The sequence below is a fragment of the Protopterus annectens genome, chromosome 1.part0 (assembly GCF_019279795.1).
Source record: "Protopterus annectens isolate FY-2018-M chromosome 1.part0, PAN1.0, whole genome shotgun sequence".
NCBI lineage: Eukaryota > Metazoa > Chordata > Ceratodontiformes > Protopteridae > Protopterus > Protopterus annectens.
In genome coordinates this window covers 1802449276-1802475813 of record NC_056725.1, presented here as the reverse complement: position 1 = coordinate 1802475813, position 26538 = coordinate 1802449276, and the positions used below count along the sequence as shown (strand labels likewise).

Here is a 26538-nt window from a genome sequence, read left to right as displayed (position 1 = left end):
ACCAGTTAGCACAGTTCTAAGTTGCCTGACAAAGCTACTCGTCTGTCAGAGTACACTCACCACAGATTAAATTTGATGTGGCTGTTGAGCCTTATCAATGGATTCAGTATTGCTGATCAGTGGAAGCATTTCTTTAGATGGACAGTCTGTGGAAATGTGCAAGTTGGCACTACTCTGTCAGGAGCATCTGCTTTATGTAAGCAGTGGCTTTATTTAGAAAGAAATCACAATATCGACATGGAAAAGAAAGAAGACATCTGGGGCTAAAGGGATGCATGCTTTACAGCACCCAGAAGCACATCTTGTTTTCATCAGTTTGCACTCCTGCAGGCCAAACATTGCTTATTTTTTCCGGCATTTAACACAGCCAAGTTTTCCTTTCTCCATGCTGTGGCTGCCTGTATTCATCAGATGTCCTTTGAGGTCTAATGGTGGTGTTGACAATCCTACATTCTTCCAGTTGGAGATTCCCATTGAGCAGCAGCATTTAACCCCTTCCAAGCTCTGCATTTAGTCTGCAAGGCCTTTATTGGTAGAACTATTCTGCTTAGGTCACAAGTATAAGAGCTTGTTCCTTTATATTTCATGTACTTTCAAGCCAGGGTTGCCAGACGTCCCTATTTGAGCGGGACTGTTCCGAGATCAGCAGCCCAATCCAAAGTCCTGCACTGCTGGTTAAAATCCTAGCAAAACAGCTTCCGTTTGGTGATTTTTGATTGGCTAGTATACTAGCATATGGAGCAATCATAAATCTCAAAGTGGAGCTACTTCTGTTCAGTGTGTAACAATGGGCTGTTCCGCATTGAACAGAAGAGGCTCTGCTGCGTGATTTTTGATTGACTCTTATACCGACATATAAGCCAATCAAAAATTGCAAGGCAAAGCTACTTATTTATTTATTTATCCTCAGTTAGTGTGAAGGACCACTTTTTTTTCTGTACCAGATGAATTTCTGAACTGCAAGCTGTTTAATACTGGTTTGATTTTCCACAGCCCTACTTTTGTATATTAAATAACTGCTGCTTGAATGTTCACTGGTAGCAAAGGCTGTATATGGTTGTAACAAAAGTCTATATGACATTTATTTTTTTATGAAAGGTCAAAAAATCACCAAATAGTTTTTCTCTGAGTACCTGTTATAGTGCGTATTGTTTTATGTGAAATATGACAGAGACTTGTCTCTTCTTCCTAAAGGATACTAACCTAGAATCATGTCCATATTTGCATATCTTTTCAAGTTGGTGCTTGTGCCACAACAGTATGGCTCTCACTGAACACATTTTCAAGGTGTTACAAAATGGGTTCGGCTTCTATATGTAGGTCGTCTTCAGAACAACAGTGCTAAGAAATTTTCCCATGAGTTAGCCTTGAGTGTGCTGTCCTTTGGATGAGGCATTCGACTGAAAGTCCCATCTGCTTGAGTCGCTGGTACCTAAGGTGAATGTAGAAGACCCAGTGGCACCTATCAGAAAGAACGGGGGAAGTGCCTCAATGCCCTGGCAAAATTTGAGTAGTATAAACACCACATTGAGTCTCCCCTGAAAAGAGACCACCATCCTAGTGTGACTAACCTGGTTAAGAAAGGATAAGTAAATGAGAGCCAGGGAGGATACAGTTGAAAGAGAAATTGCACATTTTCATAATGAAAGGTATTGGAACAGTAGAAATAGGTAAACATGAGTGAAAGGAAAGCCTGTGGTCAGCTTGGGGATGGAAACTGACACTGCAGTTGTAGAGGTTGTTTAAAGACCCATCTTCTCAAAATGAGATTGTGCAAGGGAATGAAATCATTAATACTACAAATATCAAGGGCATTGTGGGATTGAGTACTTAATATGGATAGATGTCTGTTTAGACACACACAAAAAAAAGCCGTAATGATGACTTCTGATTAGTGACCAGGGCACTGGAAAAATTCACAAGGGGTGGTGAATAGGAGTGGCTGTGATGGCAGCTCGTTCATCTTAGAACTGGCTTGTATCTATGGCAGGAGTTTGGCCATGCATGCCAGCATCCACCAAGCTGAGCTATTTAGAGAGTGCATGGTTCAATGTTAGCAGCATCAGGGCTTCATTATGGAAAATACACTGTTAGGCTGCCATGGGGATCTGTATGTAAGCTGAGGGGAAAACAATATCCATCTTTCATGGCTGCCAGAATGATGGCTTGTCCACTGCTTCGCTGTTGTCCCAGTACCTAAGAGCAAATGACAGGACCTTTATGGTCATCAGGCTTGAGGTTCTAAAATAATGTAACAGATTTGCAGAAGTTGGTGTTTGGTATAGGAGGCATCATTTAGGTCATCCCTACTGCAGTTATGGAGTGGATGGGTGCATTTGTAGTTCATTTCATACACAAAAGGAAATGGTAGTTTTTACTAGAATTTTCTCTAAAGGGGAGAGTGTTGCTAATGGCTTGGTGACATGGTATCATGTACAGAACATCATAGTCCCCTAGATAAGTTACCACAGTGTGGTGCACTTTGACTTTGGAGGCCCTCTGCAAAGTGGAAATGTGGATATTTTGTATTGCAATATCTGTAATGTGGCATGAATCAGGACTTGTTGCAGTTTTCTTGGACAAGATGGCCTCGTCTCCTTCCAAGTCATAGATGGCTTCTTGGTTAATGAGCAGTTAGTCTTGCATAGTGATATGATAAGGAGCAGGGAAAGTGCAAACTAGCAGTCAGTGCAGGGAGTGCTTCCTGGCGCATGTGCAATGACTTTCACATTTAAATATCCAGGCCATGACTGATTCCATCTGTCTTGTATGGAATGCTGCCTTGAGTCCTCCTGCAAAATGTTTGCTAATTGAATTTGGAAGTGTGAAGTCTGCTGCTATGGTTCCCAACCCCAGGATGGGAAAATGTAATTTCCTAGGATTATGGAGACTTATTGGTCAGTTAGTACAAGCTAAGCCAACAGGTAAGCCACTCTTTCCTGTTCACCATCTGGATACACTTACCTTACGGTTGTGTGAACATATCCTTAGGGGACAAAACTTGGTTAGTACTAAGCATCTTTTGCAGATGTCATAACCTGGCATTGGGACCAGTATGCATCACCTTGAGAATAGGGTCCAGTTGCCCAACAAATGCTTGGTTATTGCTTGCGCACTTCCTTAGGTTTTTTGTGAGCCCAGGCCACCCTCTGTTGGTGCTAAGGTTAATGGAGTGTCTCCTCCTTCCCCTTTCTTAGAAAAGGATTCTTAGGATGCAGAAGAACCTATTTCTGAGAGTTTTCCTCCCCAAGATGACCCTTAATTGAGGAGATTCAGTGGGTTGGCATATTGTATTCTTCTACCGTACTAAGAAACACTGATGTTAGTATCTTGGCAAGAAAATGGAGGAACCTTTAGTCTTTTTCCTTTGTACTTTGATTTGCCACTGCCTTTTCACACTTTCTGATGGGTCTAGTCTTGCTGTGGTAGTAGCTCACAAGTGTTTTCCTCTTTCTGTTGCATTCATTTCTATACCTCTCAGCTGAGTCTTGCACCCAGACTTTTGCAGTCCAGCCCATGTGCAGTACCTTGGTTTGTCTGCAGTCGACCTCAGCTGAATGCTCATCTGGCCTCCATTGCAAGACTTTCAAAAGTACAAACCAGGTGCAGTCTGGTGCTACTAGTCAGCTGGCTCCCTAAAGTACTAATTTACAAGCATTCATGAGGATTCTTCCCAGCACTGTCAACAGTTCTATGAAAACATGAAGTCTAGCAACAGTATCATGATTTATCTTTTGAAGTTGATAGCCCACACAGCTTCCCTGTCCATTTCTGTGCTGTGATGTGCAAGTGAATTCATCACTGCCAGGCCAGCAGTTCTGATAAGATACATACTTGGGTGCTTGTGTATGGGAGGGGCGATCACAAGGTAATAACCTGCATCACAAGGTATGTGGCACTCTCCCACACCTATTGTTGGCAGCAGTGGCACCTATCCTCTGCCACTGAGACACTTCACCAACGGCCACCATCCTGGTCATGGTCCCACTCTAGTTTACTGACCATGACCATGAGGGGTGGGTTTGATGTAATGGTTAAGGTCTTTGCCTCATAGACAACAGGGTACAAGGTTTGATTCTGAATTTAGCTTATTCACTAGGCTTGAAATAACCCTTCAGGGCAGTTAGCCTTCTATTCACTTATGAACCTTTTGGTGTTGGGGGTTGGTATAATGGTTCAGGTGTTTACCTCAGAGTCACAAGGTATAAGGTTTGGGTAGGCATAAGATGGCCTGCAAGGGCAGCTGGCTTAGTACTTGCCTATGACACAGGAGACCCAAATTATACTGCAGCAAGCCATAGAAGTAGCCTCAGACCAATGTCACATACTAGCACCTCATCTTGTATCACTGAAGGATGTCATCACTGATGCATAATATCCTGTGTGACCATGAGAGTCCCCATTGCTACCTTTGTGATGTGCTGACCCCCACAGACTTTGTGAGTAGCAGTGTGTAATTGTGTCCCTCAGCAGCTGTGCACTTCGTGATGACTTTGACTGTCCACCTTCCATCCCTTGTGGTGAATGTGGACATGTTTGATGCTCCATGTAACCTGACTTTGCGCTGACAGCATAGCTTAATATTAGTATTACATGGATCATGGTTGTTCTGTCGGACACCATGCTGTTACTGTGTACTGCCAGGGCCCATAGTTCTGAACTACACATCACCAGTTTGCCTTCACTGCCATGTATTGTGCCTGACACTGTCTGTGGGCTACTGTGCAGCCAGCCTTATTGTTATTGGCTAATGCTGTTGCTGTGCCTTTCATGGACATGGTGTATGTGCACAGTCTCCCCCGCCCCCCACACACACATATTAGAAAGCAGTGGAAGTGGGTCGGAATTGGTTGAGTGTCAGCTTTAACACATGCTTGTTAATGTTTCATGCTTTTGAATTTGGCTACACTGTAGGTGCTGTATGAGTGGCATTAGCCAGGGCTTCAGTGAGTACTTGGCATCACCTGCAAAAAAAGTAGAAACATATAAGGAAGTAGAGCTTCTGTGTGTGTGTAGCACTTGACATTTCGTATAACCTCAGTGGCTGTGAGTACTGACTGGATAGCCCTGTGGAATATCACCTTGCAGGAAGCTACAACACAGTTAGCATGCAAGCCACGTGAGTCATGGGAACTGCCTGTGTTATGCATGCACATAGGTTGTAATCTCATTTAGGACTGCACACTGGCTTAGCAGTTCACGGAATGGAAGTCTTTAGTCTTCATATACCTTTGTGACTGTGGACCAGGTGAAACCTTTATTGATGCACATTTGCAGTCTGTGGCCCCCAGCACTTTCTATGAGACTGGCAGCATCATAAAAGCTGTGTATAGTGATGTGCTGCTGTTTCTGGTATGCTGGGAAACCAGATATGCTCATCCACATGTAGAAACTTGTTAAATATTCTTGAGGCAGAATTTTTTTTTATACGTAACCTGTTTCCATTTGGTGTCTGAAATGTCATTGTAGGTTGGATAGTGAATGCTACACACACCTTGGTGTCCACAGAGGTAGGAAGTCTACACATTCCTGTAGATTCTGATTCTGCGCACGGGCAGTAACTGCCAGCTTTGCTCCATACAGTGTCAGTGTTTGGACAAAAAGAACAGTGTGCTGGTCTGTGAAGCTATGAAACATTATCCACTACTCGTACCATTTTTGTGCTGTCTGATGTCTCCCCATGTTAACAGACAAGAAGTCGCAGTGCTAACAACCACCGCATGGTGCTCTGACTGCAGGTGTAGCCCTAAGCATTTGTACTGCCTGCAGTTAGATATTTCCTCTGTGCTTTTGCTCTTTTGTAGTGCTGTGCAGACTTGAGCTGACATTTTTCTGATAGTTAATTGTAGTTGTATTGCTCCAGTATACAGTTCATGTCATTATGACCTAATTTCTCTATTCACCTTCATTTGCTTGTCATTAAATTATTTGCATGCAATCGATAGTACATACTTTTTTTTGCTGCATAGTTGCACAGCATGGGACCATAAACCAGTTCAGGCCTGTACAGTCAAGTCAGTTGAAGAATGCACCTTGCATGCATGGCCTGGGTTTGCTGCTTGTCTTTGTTTAGCACTAAAGCAGTTAATGTGATGGTTTTTATTAGTTAGTGCTTTGCATAGTTCCTGAAATTTGGCCAGCTGCAAGAGTTAGCAGTTAGGGAGGGGCTATCAGGAAAAATAATCCATTACATAGTTCTGTGTTGCAGTGTTCAGTGCAAGGACCAGTGACATTTATATCTGGTAGGGTTGCTACCTTTTCAAATGCCCAGTGAGACTTTTTTCTTGAATCATGAGATTTTGGTGGACAAACTATACCCATGACCTGTGCAAAGGACAGAACTTCACTTTTATACCAAAATATCTTATTCTCAATAGCATTTGAGTTATGCTGTTTCATACAACAATTAGATGTCTCAGATACAAAATAATTGTTTTATACAACTGTTAAAGAAAACTAATGGAAATAAATTTTCCCTGAAGTCTCAGAACTTTTGACATTTTTCATTTTTTTTTTCGGGGCGCAACTGCCCAAATAGGGACCCTCTTGTGCAAAGAGGGGCAGGTGGTAACCCTAATATCTGTTTTGGGGCTTATGTAAGCTCAGCATGTGCACCACAGATGGCAAGGGACCTGTAAGCAGTTAACATTTTGTAGTAACTTGTAGTGTGGGTAGACAGAGAGCAGCTGGGATTTAATGCAAAATGTGAAAAGTTGTGCATTGTTGGGGGTGTCAGGTAAAAAAATGAATGCTTAAAGGGTGGAGTTTAGAAAAGGCAGGACAAAATAGATCTTTCCATGTCACTGTTGTAGTTTCTCTCTAACAGAAGAGATCTTCTGCCAAGGATATCCAAATGTCTGGTCAATATGCCAAAGCGTTTAATACCTATAGGTGGCGTAAGTCACATACATGCTCCCCTCGTAAGGCGTAAGGCCTAAAAATTATGCAGTGATGCATACATTGAAAATGTATTTGCTGCCAGTCTGAACTCCATCACTGAACATCAGTCTGAACACCTTTCTTCTGTGCTGATTACTGAGCAGTTTTTTTCAGATAAGTGCCCCATTGGGGTTTCTCCTTATCTTTTTCTTTAGTATTGATTGGGTTCATGCCATCCAGAAAGGGAAAATGTAGGAGGCAGATTCCCCATAAAGACTGTCATGACTGGTGCCTCTATTGTTTGGGTGCTTCCACAACCAAACAGTGGTCTGTCTGCCAAGCTTTTGTCCCCAAGACAGTACATAGTCGTCTTTCCTCCTTATCTATTTACCTAGAAAACCAATGTCTCAAGGTGCTACGGTGAAGACTTCCCATCTCAAGGGTCAGCAGTCTGGCAAAAAAAGGCCAAAAAACTTGGCCTCATTTGGCTGCTGTCCAGCCTTCCTCAGATGACTCTCTCGAGGCTAATGAAATCATTCAGTGATTGTTTTGGATTCCTCTGCCACAGCCAAGTTGGAGCCTGGCATGGATCATACTCCTTACAAGTCCTTGGAGGCTTTACACACGCCTGCTCCAAACATGGAGGAGGAACCTATGCTGATTTATAGCCAAGGGACTGAGGGGATTCTGCAGATTTTAATGAGGAAGGAGATCCTACTACATATGAGTGCCACCAGGGGTCTGACCCTCCTAGGGAGTTTCGTGTGGACTTTCTGCAGAAAAAGAAACAGAAAAACAAGAATCTCTGCAGATGAGGATCCCTAGTGTGAATGGCAGGATTTTACTCAAATTAATTTAATGACTTTAAAGGTCTCCTCATGGGGTGTCTGTGCCTACTTCTTCCTGGTCTTTCACCCCTCTTAAAAGACCTAGGGGACTGAATTCCTCTGAAGAAGATTCCTTAGCTTACTCTTCGTTGTTGCCTCACAGCAAGACTTTGTTGCGTTCGATTCTCAGCTAGAGCATCTTCTGTGTGGAGACATGCATAAATGGGCGTGCCTTTGTTGAAGGTTGTGCGTCAGGGATGGTAACTCTGCACGTAAAAATCAACTACCAATCATTAGCGGACTGGAGTTCTGCTGTGGCGACCCCTAAACGGGATAAGCCGAAAGACAATTCTTCCCATATCCCTTCCGCCTTGGATTGTGGTTCAGAGGAAGAAGATTCTATTAGTCCAGATCTTCCTTTGGAGGAGCTGTCTCTTGGGGATACTATTACTTGCATGATGGAATTCTTTGTGAGATTGCTGTCAAGTTTCTGTTATCCAGAAGAGGTATTATGAGCTCCTTCAAATGTAGTCTCCCAAACCTTCTGATGTGCACCCTGTTTTGACATCCTTCCTGTATACTTCATCAGCAGCTTCTTTGGTCCCTGATTCTCAGCCCCCAGCTTCCAAGAAGTTTGACAGATTTTACAAGGTGCCTGATGAATGTAAATTCTTGTATAAATGTCCTGCTGTGATCCTTCTATAGTGTCAGACTCTTCAGACAAGCCCTCCATGCTGTTGCCCTTTACCAAGCTGCTTCCTTCTTATAAGGACAGTAGGGCCTATGGAGGGGGCTGGGCAAGAAGGTTTATACTACTGCCTCTCACTATCCTTTAGGGCTATTAACTCCCAAACTCATATGACTAGGTAAGTTTTGACCCACCTTTCTCAGGTTTCTGAGTTAATCTTTGATCTCCATGACTCTGAAGGGGAGGGATTCTGCCCTTTACTTGTTGGATTCCACCTCTCAAGTCACCCACCATTCTGTTGAGTGCATTTATGATTCTGCTGATGCTTCTTCTTGGGCTGCTACATTTGTTTCTGTCATGAAGTGCTACTCATGGCTTTGTCTTCAGACCTTGCCTGATGCATTAAGGCCAAATTGTTGGATGCTCCTTTGGATAATGATCTTTTGGCTGCTGCTGCTGACCTTTTTGAGCCTCTCCAGGATAAGGGGAATGCTTTGCAGGAATTGAAACATTTTTGTTTCTCCTATTTTAAAGATTTAAAGGAATTACCTTTTTGTTAATAGGCAGTCTTGTTTTCTGTCCAAGGGTACAAAGAGTTTTAGACATATGCTACTGCTAAGTCTGCTTTAACTCCTACTTCCCAGAAACCTGACTTTCAAGACAAGCCGGGTTCTATTTGACAATTTGCTTCCCCTTCCTCTCCATTGGGTTGCTTTATTCCTTCATTTCTCTGTCCCTTCCAAACTGGTTGAGAATCACACCCAACTCTTGGGTTCTGTCTGTTGTCCACCGGGTGTACTTCATGGTTTGGAAATCCCTTCCTCCCTTTTTGGGCATTCCTCAACCCCCTAGGGAACAACTCCCTTTTTTCCCCAGAGGTGCTTTATTCCCTTTTTGTCCAGGGCATAATTCAAGCCATACAGATGTTCTTCGTGTTTCACTGTTGCAGTCATTACATTTGGGTTATCCTGCTGGCAGGTTGCCCTCAGTCAGCCTGAATTCCAAAGTCTTGGGTCCTGTGTCGGCCGCTGTCGCCTCTTCCCTGACGTCAGGTCGTCAGGGGTATAAAAGATGCAGCCGACGCCATTTTAATTCCGTCTTTCTTGCCGCGCGGTGCCCGAAGCAGAAGCAGTTCGCAAGTGCCGGTCGGCCGACTCCTGAGATTTTCGTGTTCGAGTTTCAGATCCGAAGTCTTCATTAAAAGCTAAGTACCCCATTGGCGAAACTTTTTTCTTGCTCCAGACCGATGTCAGAAAAAGTTAATAATTGTATTTCCTGTGGGAAGCAAATACCTCATAAGGACTTTAATTCTTACTGTATTCCTTGCCTTGGCCCTGACCACGACGTTGCTAGTTGTCGGTTTTGTGCTAGATTTAACTAATGCACTATTAAGCGTCGGTACGATTTTTGCATTAAGCTATTTTCGGCAAAGATTTAATTGTACAATGTCATCGGATAGCCATCTGACTACCGGAGTTCACAAAAAAACACAAAGAAAAAGAAAGACAGGCAACCGAGGTCCAAAACCGACAAAGCTTCTCCTAAGCAAGTCGTCGGTTCGCCGGTTCTCGGTGAGGTGCTTTTGCAGCCCCTGACGCCTGCTGCTTTAGAGTCGCAGGCCGCTACCGACTCCCACGTGGAGTCGGCCAAGCCGCAGGAAATTCAAGGTATTGGAGCCTCTGAGATTATTTCCTCAGATGGGTCCGGAGCTGCTGAGCAGGCATCTGCTTCTGAGGGTGTATTCAGACCTAAACAATTATATATTAAACTGACTTCAAAGACTAAAACACCTTTAAAGGCAAAGAACAAGTTCACCAGTCACAAAGACAGGCCACCATGCCCAAAAAACAGATGCTCAAAATGGACGAAGACTTAATTACCTTTATTCAGGGGTTCCCATCCCCCTCCTGATAAGAGGCCTAGGCAAGAGACAAGCTGGGAATCTTCAGATCAGGTTTCCATTTCTTCTGATTCCTCTTCTGATCAGGTATACTCTCTTCCCTTATGAGGATTCCGATGCTGAAGAATCAATTCCTTCAGTTTCTCCTCCTGAGGACTACTCTTTTGGGGAAACGTTGCATACCATGAGGGAGCACTTCCACTGGGAGAGCCAAGATTTTTCAGAATCTAAGAAAAGGCTCAGAGATTTCCTTTTACTACCTCAACACAGGCTTCTAGCTATTCCACCTGTGTTGGACGTTGTAGATGTGTTCTCGGAGTCTAGTCTGACCCCTGACTCTCTATCTCCAGCTCCTGTTAAGCCGGACAGATACTACAGGGTCCCTGACTGTCATAAATTTCTTTTCAAAAACCCTACTGCAGACCCAGAAACTATTTCTCAAGGTCCAAAGGGGGTCAAAGCTTCTACTGCAAAACAATCCTACCCCCTCTGACCGGGATTCTAGGGCTCTGGACAGATGGGGAAAAAAGATTTACACATCTGCTACTTTGGCTATAAGGGCCTTAAATTGCCAGTTTCATATGCTCAAATATCAGTAATCTATCATGACACTGCTTAAACAGAAAATGATGGCAAATTCTTAATGTGCAGAAAACAAAGAAATGCAGGATTTATTGCATGCAGCTGAACAAGTTGGAAAGCATACTTTGCAATGTGGGTTTGATTCTCTGGAGGGCCTCCTGCAGGGCCGCTGTTATGGGTTCTGTCATTAGGAGGCATGCTTGGTTAAAGAAACAAAATCTGCCTGACCATGTTAAAGCAAAATTATTAGATGCTCCTTTACAACATGATACCTTGTTTGGTGTTAAAGAAAATGGAGGACAAAGCGAAATCTATGCAAACGGTCAATGATTTCTTACAGGTACAGCCACCTAGATTTAGCAGACACTGGCCTACAAAGAATTGGTCCTTTACAGTCTCAGATAGACCTCAAAGGGACAGATCCAGATGCCCTAGAGGCAGATCACAGCCGCAAGGATCCTACAGGTCTAAGCAGTGGAGTGCTTCTACCTCTAAATGTGGAGAGGGCAAATCACAATCATACAGGAAACAGTCCCAATGACTTCCCCCTTCCTGCGCCAAGCACTTATCTTCTGGCAGCACCCTTAGAGGGAAAACTAGCACTTTTTTGTCAAAATTGGCACATTATAACCCAGGACAAATGGGTTCTAGACAGTGTCACAAGGCTACAAGTTTCATTTCCATACCCTGCCAAGGGCAAACGGTTGGCCAGACCTGCCAAAACATCAGTGGGCTGAGGCTCAAAAACAAGTCGCAGCTATCATGGACATGAGGGCTATTCAACAAGTACCACAGCAAGAGCAGGGACAAGGATTTTACGCAAGACTGTTCTTGGTACCCAGAAAGGACAAAGCATGGAGACCAATACTGGACCTGTCTATTCTAAACACTTTCCTGGATATACCAAGATGTTGACCATACAGCAGTTTCTGCCCATGCTGGGCAGCAAGGCTTGGCTCATGACTTTAGACCTAAAAGAGGCATACCTGCATGTCCCAGTCAGACAATCATGCAGAAGATACCTCAGATTCAAGGCTGGCTATGCACTGCCCTTTGGTTTACCTACTGCGCCCAGGGTCTTCACAAAGTGCCTGGCACCAGTAATTGCTTACTGCAGACAAAGAGGAATACAAATATGTCCGTACTTGGACAACTTCCTCATACAAGCAGATGACAAGGGCATTCTACTACAGCATCTGACTTTTGTGATAAGACTTTTAACATGCCTGGGGTACACAGTCAACAAAAAGAAATCAAAACTAGTACCCTCTCAAGAGATAATTTTCCTGGGTGCAAGCTTAAATAGAACTGCCCAGATGGCTTATCTCACTCCAGACAAGCAAAGGCAACTGACTACCTATTTCAAGGAAATGGCAACTAAGGCCCATTTGTCTGCAAGAAAAGTTCTGCAGGCTTTGGGCTTCATGGCATCCTGCATCCTACTAATTCCATATGCAAGACTGCATATGAGGAAAATTCAGTGGTACCTAAAAAGTGTCTGGACACAACATTGCCACAGTCTGGAAACAATGATTACTCTAATTCCCTGCCTGCAACAGGAATTTCGATGGTGGGCAAAGGCTTGTCACCAAAACAAGGGACAGCCATTCTCACTACCCCCAGCCAGGCAGAGCCTAACGACGGATGCATCAGATTATGCCTGGGGGGCACACATGGCAGAAAGAGGCATTCAGGGCACCTGGTCCACAAACCAAAAGCATCTACATATCAGTCAAAAAGAGATGCTAGCTGTTCAAAATGCCCTGACAGCCTTCAAGGACCTACGTCATCCGGGACAACAACTGATGGACAGACAACACCACGGTCATGTGGTACATAATCAAGCAGGGGGGGCACTCATTCTTATCCCCTGTGCAGACTAGCCATGGCTTTATGGGACACAGCATTGACTTACCAAGTTCATCTGCAGGCACAATTCCTGCTAGGAAAGGAAAATACTGTGGCAGACGAACTAAGCAGAAACCTCATGGATCCTCACGAGTGGCACCTGGATCCACAAGTCTTCAGCATGATAACAATGAAATGGGGACGCCTGGACATAGATCTATTTGCCTCCCCTCAAAACAATCAACTAAAAGGATTCTGCACAAGGACTTTTCACAGACAAGCGTGGAAAGTGGACACCTTATCTTTCAACTGGACAAACCTGTCAGTATATGCCTTTCGTCCACTGCCTCTCCTCCCCAAGGTACTCCTAAAGGTCAGGCAGGAGAAACCAAAAATGATTCTGATTGCCCCAGACTGGCCACGCCAGTACTGGTATCCGGTCTTAAGGAACTTGTCCAAATGCCCAGCCTGGACCTTACCTCAAATACATCATCTACTATCCCAGCAAAACAATCAGATTCTGCACAGCCAACTCAGGACCCTAAACCTGGCAGCATGGTGGATAATGTAGCCATACAAACCAGACCGCTCAGTAAAGCTGTGATTGATGTCATTTTAGAAGCCAGAAGGCCTAGTACTAGAAAATTCTCTGCTGGGAAATGGAAGAGATTTTGCGCTTGGAACCAAGCTCAAGGAACTGATACAGTTGTCCCAAATATTCCTCAGATTTTGCAATATTTAACTGAGATGCTGGACAAAGCCCTATCTTTTTCATCAATTAAAATCCATGCCTCTGCCATTTCGGCTCATTACAATACAGAGCCACCACTCTTTTTCTCATCCTTTAAGGCAGTACCTCAGAGGAGCCAAAAACGTAAGGCCTCCAAGGAGAACACCAATACCTGCATGAGACCTCAATTATGTCTTGGAAAAACTCACCTTACCTCCTTTTGAGCCAGCTGCTACTGCAGACATAAAGTTCTTATCTTGGAAAATAGCTCTGCTCCTAGCAATAACTTCTGCAAGATGAGTTTCAGAGCTACAGGCACTCATTGCTGTGGAACCCTTTATCATTTTCTATCCAGACGGGGTCTCTCTGAGAACAAACCCTACATTTATGCCTAAGGTGGTATCCAGTGTAGCCCTTAACGAAACAATTCATTTGCCAACCTTTTATCCAAATCCACAGAACAAGGGGGAGAAAATACTGCATTCTTTAACGTACACAGACAACTTAGATTCTACTTGGACAAAACTAAAGTTTTCAGAAAGACAGAGCAATTACTAGTGGCATGTACCACAGCATCACAAGGAAAGGCTATCTCCAAGCAGACTATTTCAAAGTGGATAGGTCACTGCATTCGTTTCTGTTACTCACAGCATGGCAAACCAGTGCCTAAGGGCATTAGGCCACATGCAACCAGAGCTGCAGCATCTTCTGCAGCCTTTCTCAAGGAAGTACCAACCAAAGATATTTTGGAGGCTGCTACTTGGAGTTCAGTGCATACCTTTACAAAACATTACAATCTGCCTCTTTACTCTAAATCCAGGGCAGGCTTTGCCACTGCAGTTCTGCAGGGCCTTATAGCCGCTCCTAATGCTGTTTAGCTCCAGCCCCCCAACCATAGCTTTGGGACTCAACCCAAATGTAATGACTGCAACAGTGAAACACGAAGAACATAGTACAGTTGTGTACACTTACCATAAATGTAGATGTTCGAGTGTATTCACTGTTGCAGTCCAGGTTACCCACCCGCCATCCCCCTTATTTTTGCTGGAACTTATCTTCACTTCTCTAATCTATACAACCTAGGTGGTGTATTTGCTTATAGATTTAGCTAAAGCTTATTTTGGTGCATGTATGTTTTATTTACATAATTTTAGCCTACCTTTTTGGGGGCACCTGACATCTGGGACAAGAAAAACTAAATAAAATGGCGTCTGCTGCATCTTTTATACCCGTGACGTCAGGGAAGAGGCGACAGAGGCTGACGCAGGACCCAAGACTTTGGAATTCAGGCCAACTGAGGGCAACCTGCCAGCAGGATAACCCAAATGTAATGACTGCAACAGTGAATACACTCTAACATCTACATTTATGCTAAGTGTACACAACTGTACTTCCACCCCCTCCCCCAAGCTAAGTAGGGGGAGGGATGTTTACTCCAAAATGTTTCTGGTTCCCAGGAAGTGGGGCATCCGGAAATCAGTTCTGGACTTTTTCAGCTCATCCCTTTTTCAGGACTTTTTCCTTTTGGGTGTTCTCTTTAAACCTTATTTCCTCCTCCTCTTCCACAGGCATTTCTGGTCTCTGTCTCAAGGATGCCTACCTTCATATCCCCATCCATCCCCTTTTTGGGAAATGTTTACATTTCTCTTTCTTCGTTGCATTTTCAGCTCTCTGCTTTGTCCATTGGCCTTTCTGCTGCCCTAAGGGTCTTCACCAAATGCCTTGCTCTGGTCATTGCTTTCTTCAGGATGAGAGGAGTTAAGGTCTTTCATTATCTGGATGATCTGCACATTCAGGTTTCCTCCCCCAATTCTCTTCAAGATATCATGTTTACTATTTTCCTGTTACAGAGCCTGGGATTCATCATAAACTTTTCAAAAATCATCTCTGACCCCTTCTCGGGATCATGTTTTTCTTGGTTGCAGGATCCAGATCATCCTCATACTGGCATCCCTGCCTGCCCCCAAGGACTGGTCTCTTATTGCCTTTTTCTGGTCTTCTCCTCTGGAGTCAGTCACGGACAGGGACTTTCTCAGGGCCTTCAGGTTTATGGCCTCCACCATTCCCATGCTTTCTCTGGTCAGGCTTAGTATGAGAACTACAGTGGTACCTCAAGTCGATGTGGCTTCTACATTGCCACCTCATGGACTTCCTCAGTTCCCTTCCTCCCTTGTCTCGAGCTTCAGTGATGGATTCAACAACTCATTCTCAACCTAAGGCTGCCTTTTCCAAGCTCCAGCCCCGACTCGAGCTCTTAACATTCTCTGCAGATAGGTCTAAAGGTTCAGGGTCTCTCCAACATAAAGGAGATGAAGATTCTGCTTCAGGCTTTTTTATTCCCTGTTTCATCCTAGGCCCCTCGACATTTTCACAGACAACACCACTGTGATGTGTGTTAGGGGGTACAAGAGCTTGTCTTTGCAGATTAGCTCTTCAGGTCTGGGATCTCTGTATCCAGTTTCAGGTTACTGTTCAGGTAGTTTACATTCCTTTGAAGCATAATCTAGTGCAGACGCCTTGAGCAGGTCCAGCAAACAACCTCAAGAGTGGATGTTTCACAGACATGTGTTCCTGGACATTGTTTATCGGTGGGGTATTCCTCAGGTAGAGCTTTTTGCCTCTACTCTGAACAAAACATTTCCTGTATTCTGTTAGAGTCCAAAGTCCTTGGCTTAGAAAGTGGTCACTCTTTTCCTTGGAAGGGGATGTTTTTGTATGCTTCACCTCCCCTTCCTTTGCTGCCATGAATCTTGCACAAGATCAGGCAGGACCCTTCCCAGAATCTTGCTAGTGACTCCCTTTTAGTCCAAGCATCATAGTTTCCCCTTTCTTTCTCACTTGGCCAGGGGCAGTCACCACAAGTTACCTCACCTGGTGGACCTTCCCACACAAGGTCTGTAATCCATCTTGACTTATCAGCTCTTCACTTGACACTGTAGATAATAGGGTTTTTAAGCCTTTTAGGCAACTCTTTTCTGAGGACATGCATAGAGTGCTGCAGGAGGCCAGGAAACCCACGACCAGGAAATCATTTATCCAGATGGAAAAGATTTTCTGTTTGGTGCTTCTCTCAAAACCAGGATCCCTTATCTGTGCAGGTTTCTATGGTTCTGTCTTTTTTTGTGTGATCTGCTCTGTGCTGGGTTGCCATATTCTTCAGTTAAAGCTTGCCTGTCAGTAATTTCTCAGTCTGCCCCTAGCACTTCCTTTGGCCTTAAAGTGTCCATCTCAGGTCTCCCAGGAAGTCCATTCTGTTTTCCTGGGACCTCAATTTTGTTCTTGAAAAATTCACTCGTTCTTTTTGAACCTGCTGCTTCAGTTTCCTTACAACATTGTACTTGGAAGACTGTTCTTCTTGCAGCTACGAGAATGCCTGAGCTTCAGGCTGTCATGGCTGTTTCTCCCGTTTTAGTTTTTCACAGAGACATGGTGTGTCTCTGCACTAATCTTTCTTTTATGCCCATGGTGGTCAGTGAGTTACCTCTTAATCAGTCTGTTAATTTGCCTTCTTTTTTCCTTCTCTTCAGTCTGCCAGTGAGAAGGTTCTTCACACCTGGGATATCCATAGATAGCTTTGATATGATTTAAATAAAGCTAAGGATGTTCAAAAATCTGAGAAGTTTTTTTGTTTCCTTTCATCCCAGATCTTTGGGTTTGGCTCTTTCTAAGCGAACTATCTCATCCTGAATTTCTAAGGCCATTTTTTTCTTGTTGTTCTTTTCATGTTAAGTGTCTTTTCTCCTTTGTAATGGTTCATTATACCAGCGCTGTTGCCTTCTCTGGTGCTTTTTTCAAGGGACTAGATATTAATTCCGTCATTGAGGCTGCTACTTGGTCTTGTGTAAGCAGTGTAAGTTATATATTTCCTGGGGTATCCTGCATGACTTTCTGAAGGGCTCTTCATTGCAGTTCTCCTCCCAGGTTTTTTCTTGAGCTTTTGTATTCTTACTTGCATTATGAATACTGAACTGCGACGGTGGTGCTGCGGTAGCATTGTCGCCTCACAGTAAGATGTCCTGTTCGATTCTCAGCTAAAGCGTCTTCTGTGTGGAGACATGCATGAATGGGCGTACCTTCGTTGAAGGTTGTGCATCAGGGCTGGCAACTCGGCATGTAAAAATCTACTGCCAATCATTAGCGGACCGGAGTTCCGCTGTGGCGACCCCTAACCGGGAAAAGCCGAAAGACACAACAATAACTTCCATTATGAATACTGCAGCAGTGATGTGGAAGGACACAGTAAAGTTGTGTAAAATCTTACCATAACAGCAGATCTTCTCTTCGCAATTGCAGTGTTCACTCCCTCTCTTCCTCCTGCCCCCTCTGCTGTAGCCTGTTTTTTCTTGCCCTCCTGGCTGAGGGATTCTCTTCAACTTTTTCTCTTCCTGGATGTACATGTCCTTTTTTGTCCCCAAGGATATTCTGTTCATCCTGGGGCTTTTTCACTTCTGAATGTTTACATACATGTCACCTTTATGCCCTATACCTTGCTTGGCGGAGCATAAATGTGATGTTTGGCTCCTGTAAGTACTAAAAGCATTGGTGTACTGGCCAGACGTTGGGCTATCCTTGGCAGGCGATCTCTTTTGTTAGGAATACTGTGGCAGAGTATAGAATGGCATCTACTGTGATGGTAAGATTTTAAACAGCTGTACTCTCTGGAGGTCCAGATCATGAGTAAACTTAATTGTGAGGGGCAATAGGACAGCACAGTGCCCAAAGCCAGCAAACTTCTGGGGTGCTTGTGGAAGAGTAGAGCCCTTGCATTGTACACGCATTCATTACGATGCCGTTGTATACTGTGCTTAGTTTTTTTTTTATTTTATGTAATTAATATAATTATATATGTAATTATAATATATAACATAATTGTAATATATTTTATTTAACATTTGTTTCTGGGAAAGTCCGACTTGGAACAAAGCCAATTTTCAGCGGAGGCCCAAGTAGAAATGCTCCAGATGCATATCTTTGAACTGTGGGAGGAAACCGGATAACCTGGAGGAAACCCACCTGAACGCAGGGAGGACATGTAGACTCCGCACAGAAGGCACCCCAGCTGAGAATCAAACTGGAGAACCTCTTGCTGTGAGGTGACAATGCTACCACTGCACCACTACCTCCCATGCAGGTGAATGATTAAGCTGGTAAGACCATGTGAATGCAGACTTACTAATATCAGAAGAAGAGTGGAGGGTCAGGTGCATGAGGGGAATTGGGCAGATGTACTTGTTAGACATGTATAGAGAAGGGAAGCTTATGATATGCACTGAATTCGTAGTCCAGGGTAGTTGAGATGACTGATTTAAAATCTGTGGACAAGAGTGTAAGAAGGGACTTGAGTGGCAGCTGGAAGGAGAACACTTATGGTAAACATAATGAAGTACTGTTTTGAAAAGAGTGCTGAAGTGTACACTACAGTAAATTTCCCAGTAGAATGGTACAGTATGGATCAAAAGGGCTGTTAAAAATGCCTTTGTCAGAGAAGTAAAAGAGCAATGTGGAGAAAGGGTAGTCACATGAAGGCTGGTTGCACCATTCTATTAGAAATTTTAGATTGTGCATACCTTACACATATATCTACATGTATAACTTCATATACATACAAAAAGATATGCATAGTGAGTGTGTATGTGTGTATATATATATATATATATATATATATATATATATATATATATATATATATATATATATATATACATACACATACACACACATATGTGTGTATGTAGAAAGATGAATACAGTTGTGTGTATGTGTATATATTAAATGGTCATCACACCAGCGGGAACCTTCTGCGTTATGCCAACTTGCTTTATCTTAATGAAACCAAATGCAGGTGATCAAGACACTGGATTTATCTGTAGCCCCTAACCCAGATACCAACAATTGCTGATGTATCAATACTGCAGAAAACTGCCAGCCTGTACTCAGACTTGAGTATATTCTGTACCGCCGACCAAACACTGTTAGTTTAATTTCATTCAGTGGTATTCTTTAGGGCCCTAAATGGAAGTGTTTATATTTAGGTAAACATCTGCTTGATCTCTGGTTGGTTTTCTGTGTGTGTGTGTGTGTGTGTGTGTGTGTGTGTGTGTGTGTGTGTGTGTAGGTGGTGTAAATAGTTTACACTACTTTTAATCTATGGAATGATTTTGCAGAGCATGAATAATCCCCTACCCCTATATGTTTACTGGGAAATGGGGAAAAATGCATCCAAAGTCATCTGTGTCAGACAAGATGTATGGATACAGATCTGCAGGCAGTAGTTTTAAATTCCAGGCAGTGTGGGGATTCCATCTGTTTAATGTAGACAGCATAGACGATAACCTAGGAATGTGTGCAGGCTTGCTGGGCATGGAGGAAGGTGAGCAAGGTAAAGAATAAGTAGATTTTTTAAAATCCAACTACTGAGTTTAAGAGCTAGTTAAAGCTAACATAATTGTACATAGACATGTCTTGATATAAAATTATGGCGAGCTGTATATTTTAACTTATGACATCTCTGTCCCACTCTTTCCATTTTAACCCAACCAGTAAAATGTGCAGTACAGTGTTAGTATACAAGTGCTGCTGTTTTTTTTTCTGTTCCTTCAATACGTACAATACTGCATTTTATTTTGCACCACTTTTTACCCTTAGCCCATTTGTTCATCATCACTGGGGTGAAGTTTCATCGGGGTGGAGGTATCACTCAGACAGCAGTCAAGGGTGGTTGAATTCTACTTTCGTCTCCCTCAGCAGTAATGTGCACTCATTCAGCAAAGTGATGGGAAATGGCTTGCAATGGCCTTACTTCCACAAGGGACATTCCCTCCAAGCAGCCCTGCCACTCCTCACATGACACGTGTCCAATGTGCCTCTGAGTGCATACAAACCCCTCCCCCATAGCAGTATAGATTAATGATGAGCTAATCTGTAATACTTTTATGTATTATACCCACTTTTTTTAGATGCTAGATACATGAAGCCTCAGAACAAAAGCACTCTGCAAACATTTTTGTAATTTTTTTAGTCTAAATTGGGTTAATTCTGATGTATTTTAAAGTATGAGATGTATGCCCTGTACTGTCCTCATTGGTACCACATTTAATTCCAAGACTGTGCTGTAGAACACAGCATAGTCCTTTCCTCAAAATTAGAAACATAAAAAGTGGAGCTCTTAGCCAATAAGTAACAAAATTCTGTAATGAGCATTTTTCACTAGCAGTGTTTGCATTTAAACAGTTATGGAAGGAAATGTTTGTGCACATTATAGTCGTCAGGATTGTCAGGCTTTTTAGTTTAAAAAAAAAAAAAAAAGGTCTGTCTGTCACCTAAAATGAGCAAAGCCCTTTTAACTTTGTGACTTTAATAAACTTTGGTACTGGCTTCTCTTGCTCTCATACCCAAATTTTATATTAATGACATAATGTCACGTATGTGCAAGTGTGGCTTATGCAATTATGAAATCAGGTTACACTTGTTTATAAATGTCTTGCAGGAGGTGTACAGACCCACGTGAGTATTTTTATTGTTTGTATTAGAATAATATTATGACCTTCATTGTGCATTTAATTTTATGGCATATAGATATAGTGAGAGTCAAGGTATTTCCTTCTAAGCGACAGGGAATCTGATACAGTTCCCATACTTGACTGAAGATCCCCTTTTCTTTGTGTTTTTTGACCCTGTATTTGCTGTCAAGCTTGCCGTTCAATTGGGCCCTGCCCATCTGTTCATTTTCCTAGGAATTTCATCCAGGATAAGTATGAAAACTGCCTTGAGGATGTCATTCAGGCAGCCATAAAGGTGCTTTATGTTCTCTCGAGTGTTCTGGTAATGAGGGCATCCACGATGGAGGAGGGAATCTTATGGTTTGCACCACTGTGAAGGCCCACACTACACATCCATTTTTATAGGCTACCACCTGGCAGTGGTTTGATTTGCCCAGCGCTTGTTCCATGGCCATGCAAACATCACTACCCCCTCATCTGAGGGGATTGTGGCATTGTGCATCTGGTTCCACCCCATGATTCCCCAGAATGGGAACTCCCACTTACCATTACCAGCAATTTCAGGGTCATATCCCCATACAGTTATGAAGCTGGCAGAATCCAGTCTTGCCTCTTTACTCCTTTAAACCAAAATATACTTGTGTAATTCATAGGTTTATAGGTAAGTAAGTGCTAGGCATTTAGTCTGCAGACCATTAGAATCCCCCCCCCCCCCAAAAAAAAAAAAAAAAAAAATCAGTAGTTAGTTCTAGCCTCAAGGAAGGTAAAAGGAGATGGACTCAGGGTAATTTGAGGCTGCCCATCCAGTTATCTGGGTTTACATTGAAGGTGGCAAGGGTGATTTTAATTACAGCTGCTTGATATCTGTTCTTCAAATAATGTTTTTTTAATGCAGTCTCCAAAAGGAAGCAGTAGTTTTTATTGCATGAAAGAATGACTTTGACTAGAAAGTGTGAGTATTAGAAGTGTGAATGTGAATGAGTGTGAGGTTTATTTTTAATGAATGAATAACTCTGGTAATCATCTGACTTAGGGTGTGTGCATATATGCAAGTGTTGCATGAATGAATTTTAGGTCATATTATGAATGAAAGAATGAATGGGAGCTACACTTGCTGTGAAAGCATGTTTGTATATGCCTGCGCAACCGGATTCAGTGTTAGGTGTGATGACAGGTGTGTTTTACGAGCAAGTATATGACTGAATGTGAGGCGTGTTTATTTGAGAGTGGAGGTAGAGAGAGACATGATGCTTCAGTTTTTCAAACCCACAGAAACCAGAGGGCTATGGGGTAAGCTCCTTAATTCAAAGTTATATGCAATAATTGCAAAGCCTTGAGTAGAACTAAAAAAAAGTAATTGTATCATGGGCCTTCAAGAAGCATCTCTTTCCAGCAGTCAAAAGTTTTAGAAAGAAGTCAACACTCTTGTCGAGGGAAGTCTGGCAAGAATGTTGAGTCCATTTTCACAACCATACAAGGACGGAAGCAGGGATGCTTGAAGGGGTTGCATCACCCAGATGAGTGAGTGATGCTCCATGAAGCTCCCATTACATGCCCACCTCTGAAGTGTTGTGGCAGTCTGAAAAAATGGTAGGGTACTCTCAAACAGTTTAGTCTGCATGGGAGTTAAGTGAGTTTAGGAACATAATAGAGTGATGGATGGACTGCAGAACTGACTGGTTGTGGGGGGGGGGGGGGGTGCCAAGATCAATGCCTGTAGACACAAGTCAGTAAATGTGTGGTTGTGTCTGAATTGATTTAAGGTTTGCTATCATTTTTTGTTCTCAGGTTGAGCTGGTGAACATTGGTGGAACAGATATTGTTGATGGAAACCACAAGTTAACGCTAGGACTAATATGGAGCATCATTCTGAATTGGCAGGTAAGGAAGACTTGTATATTTCTTTGCATTCTGTTTGAATGCTGTACTTAGAGTTGTGTTTGAATACTGTGCAAAGAAAAGTTTATAGATTTATGTGTAAATAGGCAATCAGTCTGCGGACCACTAGAACTTGAACAATAACCCGTATTTAAAAGTTCCATCTAGCCTCAAAGAGGGCAGTACAAGACAGACCTGGAGAGAAAATGGTGGGACTTCAGATGTCCTTCAAGGATGCAACTGCAGTCATAACATATGGGTTGTTCTGCCTCAGGCAGCCCTTGGTCGGCTGGATTCCAAAGTCTGGGTCCGGCGTCGGCTGGTGTCGCCTCCTCTCCGACGTCAGAGCGGCTGGAGTATAAAGGCATCGGCCGACGCCATCTTCTTCAGTCTTTCTTGCCGCGCGGTGCCCGAAGCAGAAGCAGTTCGCAAGTGCCGGTCGGTCAGCTCCTGTGTTTTCAGTACCGAAGTCATCTAAAAGCGAAGTACCCCGTTGGGGAACATTTTTTCTTGCCTCAGCCGATGTCAGAACAAATTGAGAAAGTTAATAATTGTTTGTCTTGTGGTAAACAAATACCTCATAAGGACTTCCATTCTTACTGCCTTCCTTGCCTGGGCCCAGACCACGACGTCTCGGCCTTTGCTGCCTGTGCTTGCTTTAATAAGCGCACTCTCAGGCGCCGGGCAGAATTTGCCGAAGACTTTTTCGGTGAATCTTTCGCGTATATTATGCCGTCGGATCAACCGACAACTCAATCTACCAAAAAATGAAAGGACCGGGACCGACATCCTCGGCCCGCGTCCACCACCGATGCAACTCCTAAACCCTCCACTAGTGCTTCGGTCCCTTCGGAAGCGGTAATTCAACCGCTCCAGGCCAACGACACAGCGTTAACACGTCCTTTGGTCTCTGAGAACTCTCCGGTGCCGGTTGTTGATTTTCCTCCCGAAACCGAAGTTCTGGATCTACCCGACACCATTCCCGTAGACAAGGTTACTCCTGCACGTGGGGCTGCAAGGCCTCCTGTATCCATGTCCATCAAGGCCTTTGCACGTGCTAAGGCCGCCAGCCAGGCCAAGGCCCATCGTAAACCTGCTGCTCAGGCCCCTTCTGATAAACAGATCATGTCTCTTGCTGCAGATCTTATTTCTCTTATCAGGGGGTCTCAGCCTCACCCAGACAGAGGTTCTCAGCCACCTGCAGAGAAAAGGCCCAGAACTGAGCAGGCTGACAACCTCTCTTCAGATGAAGCCTCTGGGGGATTCTGAGCATTCAGAAACCCAAGAAGAATCCTTCCAGGCCTATGAGGACTCTGATGCTGAGGAATCAATTCCCTCTGCCTCCCCTCCAGAGGATTTCTCGTTTGGTGAAGTCCTGCACTCTATGAGGGAACATTTCCAATGGCAGGGTCTGGAATTCTCTGATTCCAGGAAAAGGCTACGTACCTTCCTCAAGCTTCCCCAGCACAGACCTTTAGCTATTCCTCCAGTTATGGATGTTTTGGATGATGTCTTCTCTGACTCCAGTGCTAACCCTGATTCTCTCCCCCCTGCTCCTGTCAAGCCAGACAGATATTATAGGGTCCCTGACACTCTCAAACATCTCTTTAAGGCCCACTCTTTGGATCTAGAAACTATTTCACAGGGCCCCAAGGGAGTGGCTACTTCCACTGCCAAGAATCCACTGCCAGCGGATAGGGAAGCTAGGTCCCTGGAGAGATGGGGTAAAAAAGTTTATACCTCTACCACCCTAGCCATGAGGTCACTTAACTGCCTTTTTCATATGTTTCAGTACCAGGATTTTTTACTGGATGATTTACAGAAAAAGCTAGCCTCTCCTGAGCCTATTGATAGAAAAGCATTGCAGGATCATATACATAACACTCAGTAGGTTAACAATCATTTTCTTCAGTGTGGTTATGATGCATTGGAAGCTTCATGTAGGGCAGCTATGACTGGGGCTGTGATACGTAGACATGCTTGGTTAAAGGATCAGTCTTTGCCTGACCATGTTAAAGTAAAGTTACTTGATGCACCTCTGGAAAAACAGAAGCTTTTTGGTGCTAATGCACAAGATGTGTTGAAATCCATTGAGGAAAAAGCTAAGTCAGTACAGACAGTCAAGGATTTCCTCCAGGTTCAGCCACCCAGATTAAGTAGAAACTGGCCTTCAAAGAATTGGTCCTTCCCAGACTCTGACAAGTTTCAAAGGGGAAAAAGCAGGCGTGCCCGAGGTAGAGGGCAATACCGAGGATCCTACAGGGGCCGCCAATGGCAACCTCCAAATCAAAGAAGTGGCGCAGGCAGCCCAGCTGCACCACAAGGACAATCACAATGACTTGACTTTCATACTGCCTACAAAGGCTCAAAGAGAAGCTCCTTTGGGCGGAAAATTATCCTTATTCTCAAAAAACTGGCATATCTTAACCAAGGACAACTGGATTCTGGATTTAATAGACAGAGGTTACAGATTCCACTTCCATACTTTACCAATAAGACAAGGCATGCCAAACCTGCCACATCATCAAAGGGCAGAGGCACTCACTCAAGTTTCAAAGCTGTTAAGTATAAAAGCAATAGAAAGGGTTCCTCCTCAGGAACAAGGCCAGGGATTTTATTCAAGACTGTTCCTTGTTCCAAGAAAAGAAAACAAATGGAGGCCTATACTGGACTTGTCTACTCTAAATACTTTTCTCATAGTGCCAAAGTTCAAGATGCTGATGTTGCAGCAACTCCTTCCCATGCTGGGCAAGGGGTCTTGGCTGGTCACTCTGGACCTCAAGGAGGCATACCTGCATGTCCCAATCAGACAAAGCTGCAGAAGATACCTCAGATTTCTTGCAGGCACAGAGCATTAGCAATTCTCAGCATTGCCGTTTGGCTTATCTACTGCGGCCAGAGTGTTCACGAAATGCCTGGCATCAGTAGTGGCACACTGCAGACTCCAGGGGATTCAAATATACCCCTACCTGGATGACTGCCTCATACAAGCAGACAACAAACAAACCTTAATAGCAAACTTGGACTATGTCATTCAACTACTGCAGGCCTTGGGATACACAGTCAACATTCAGAAATCAAGACTACTGCCATCCCAACAGATTATTTTCCTAGGAGCCAAACTGGACACAGAAACTCAAATGGCCTACCTCACAGAGGAAAAACAACAGCAGTTACCAGAGTACTTCAAAGGCCTAGCAAAGCTCTCCCAGCTGACTGCAAGGAAAATCCTGCAGGCCCTGGGGTTCATGGCATCTTGCATTCTTCTGATACCTTTGGCAAGACTTCATATGAGAAAGCTGCAATGGTACTTAAAAAGCTTATGGTCCCAACACAGCCAAAGCCTAGAGGACGTAATCCCACTCATTCCATGTTTATAAAAAGAATTTTTGTGGTGGGCTCAAGCAAGTCAGTTAAACAAAGGCATGTCCTTCAACAGACCTCAAGCAGGTTAAATGATTACAACAGACGCCTCAGATCATGGATGGGGGGGCGCACATGGAGGGCAGATGCATTCAAGGTCTATGGACACCAAGGGAAAGACATCTGCACATAAACCAAAAAGAGATGTTGGCAGTGATACATGCAATCGAGACTTTCGAAAAATCACTACAACAAGGACATTTGCTAATAAGGACAGACAAACACCACTGTCGTGGTATATAAACAAGCAGGGAGGCACTCATTCTTATCCCCTCTGCAGACTA

The 26538-nt window shown here is 43.7% G+C and overlaps 1 protein-coding gene across 2 annotated transcripts in view; it reads left to right on the top strand.

The window, feature by feature from the left end:
- The window catches only part of UTRN (utrophin), a 4744936-nt gene that overhangs the window by 1008848 nt on the left and 3709550 nt on the right, over nucleotides 1–26538 (top strand). For both annotated transcript variants that reach the window (XM_044069601.1, XM_044069592.1), the window contains exon 6: nucleotides 22742–22834. In XM_044069601.1, coding sequence (XP_043925536.1) covers nucleotides 22742–22834 — 93 coding nt within the window. The remainder of the gene's footprint in view (nucleotides 1–22741; nucleotides 22835–26538) is intronic.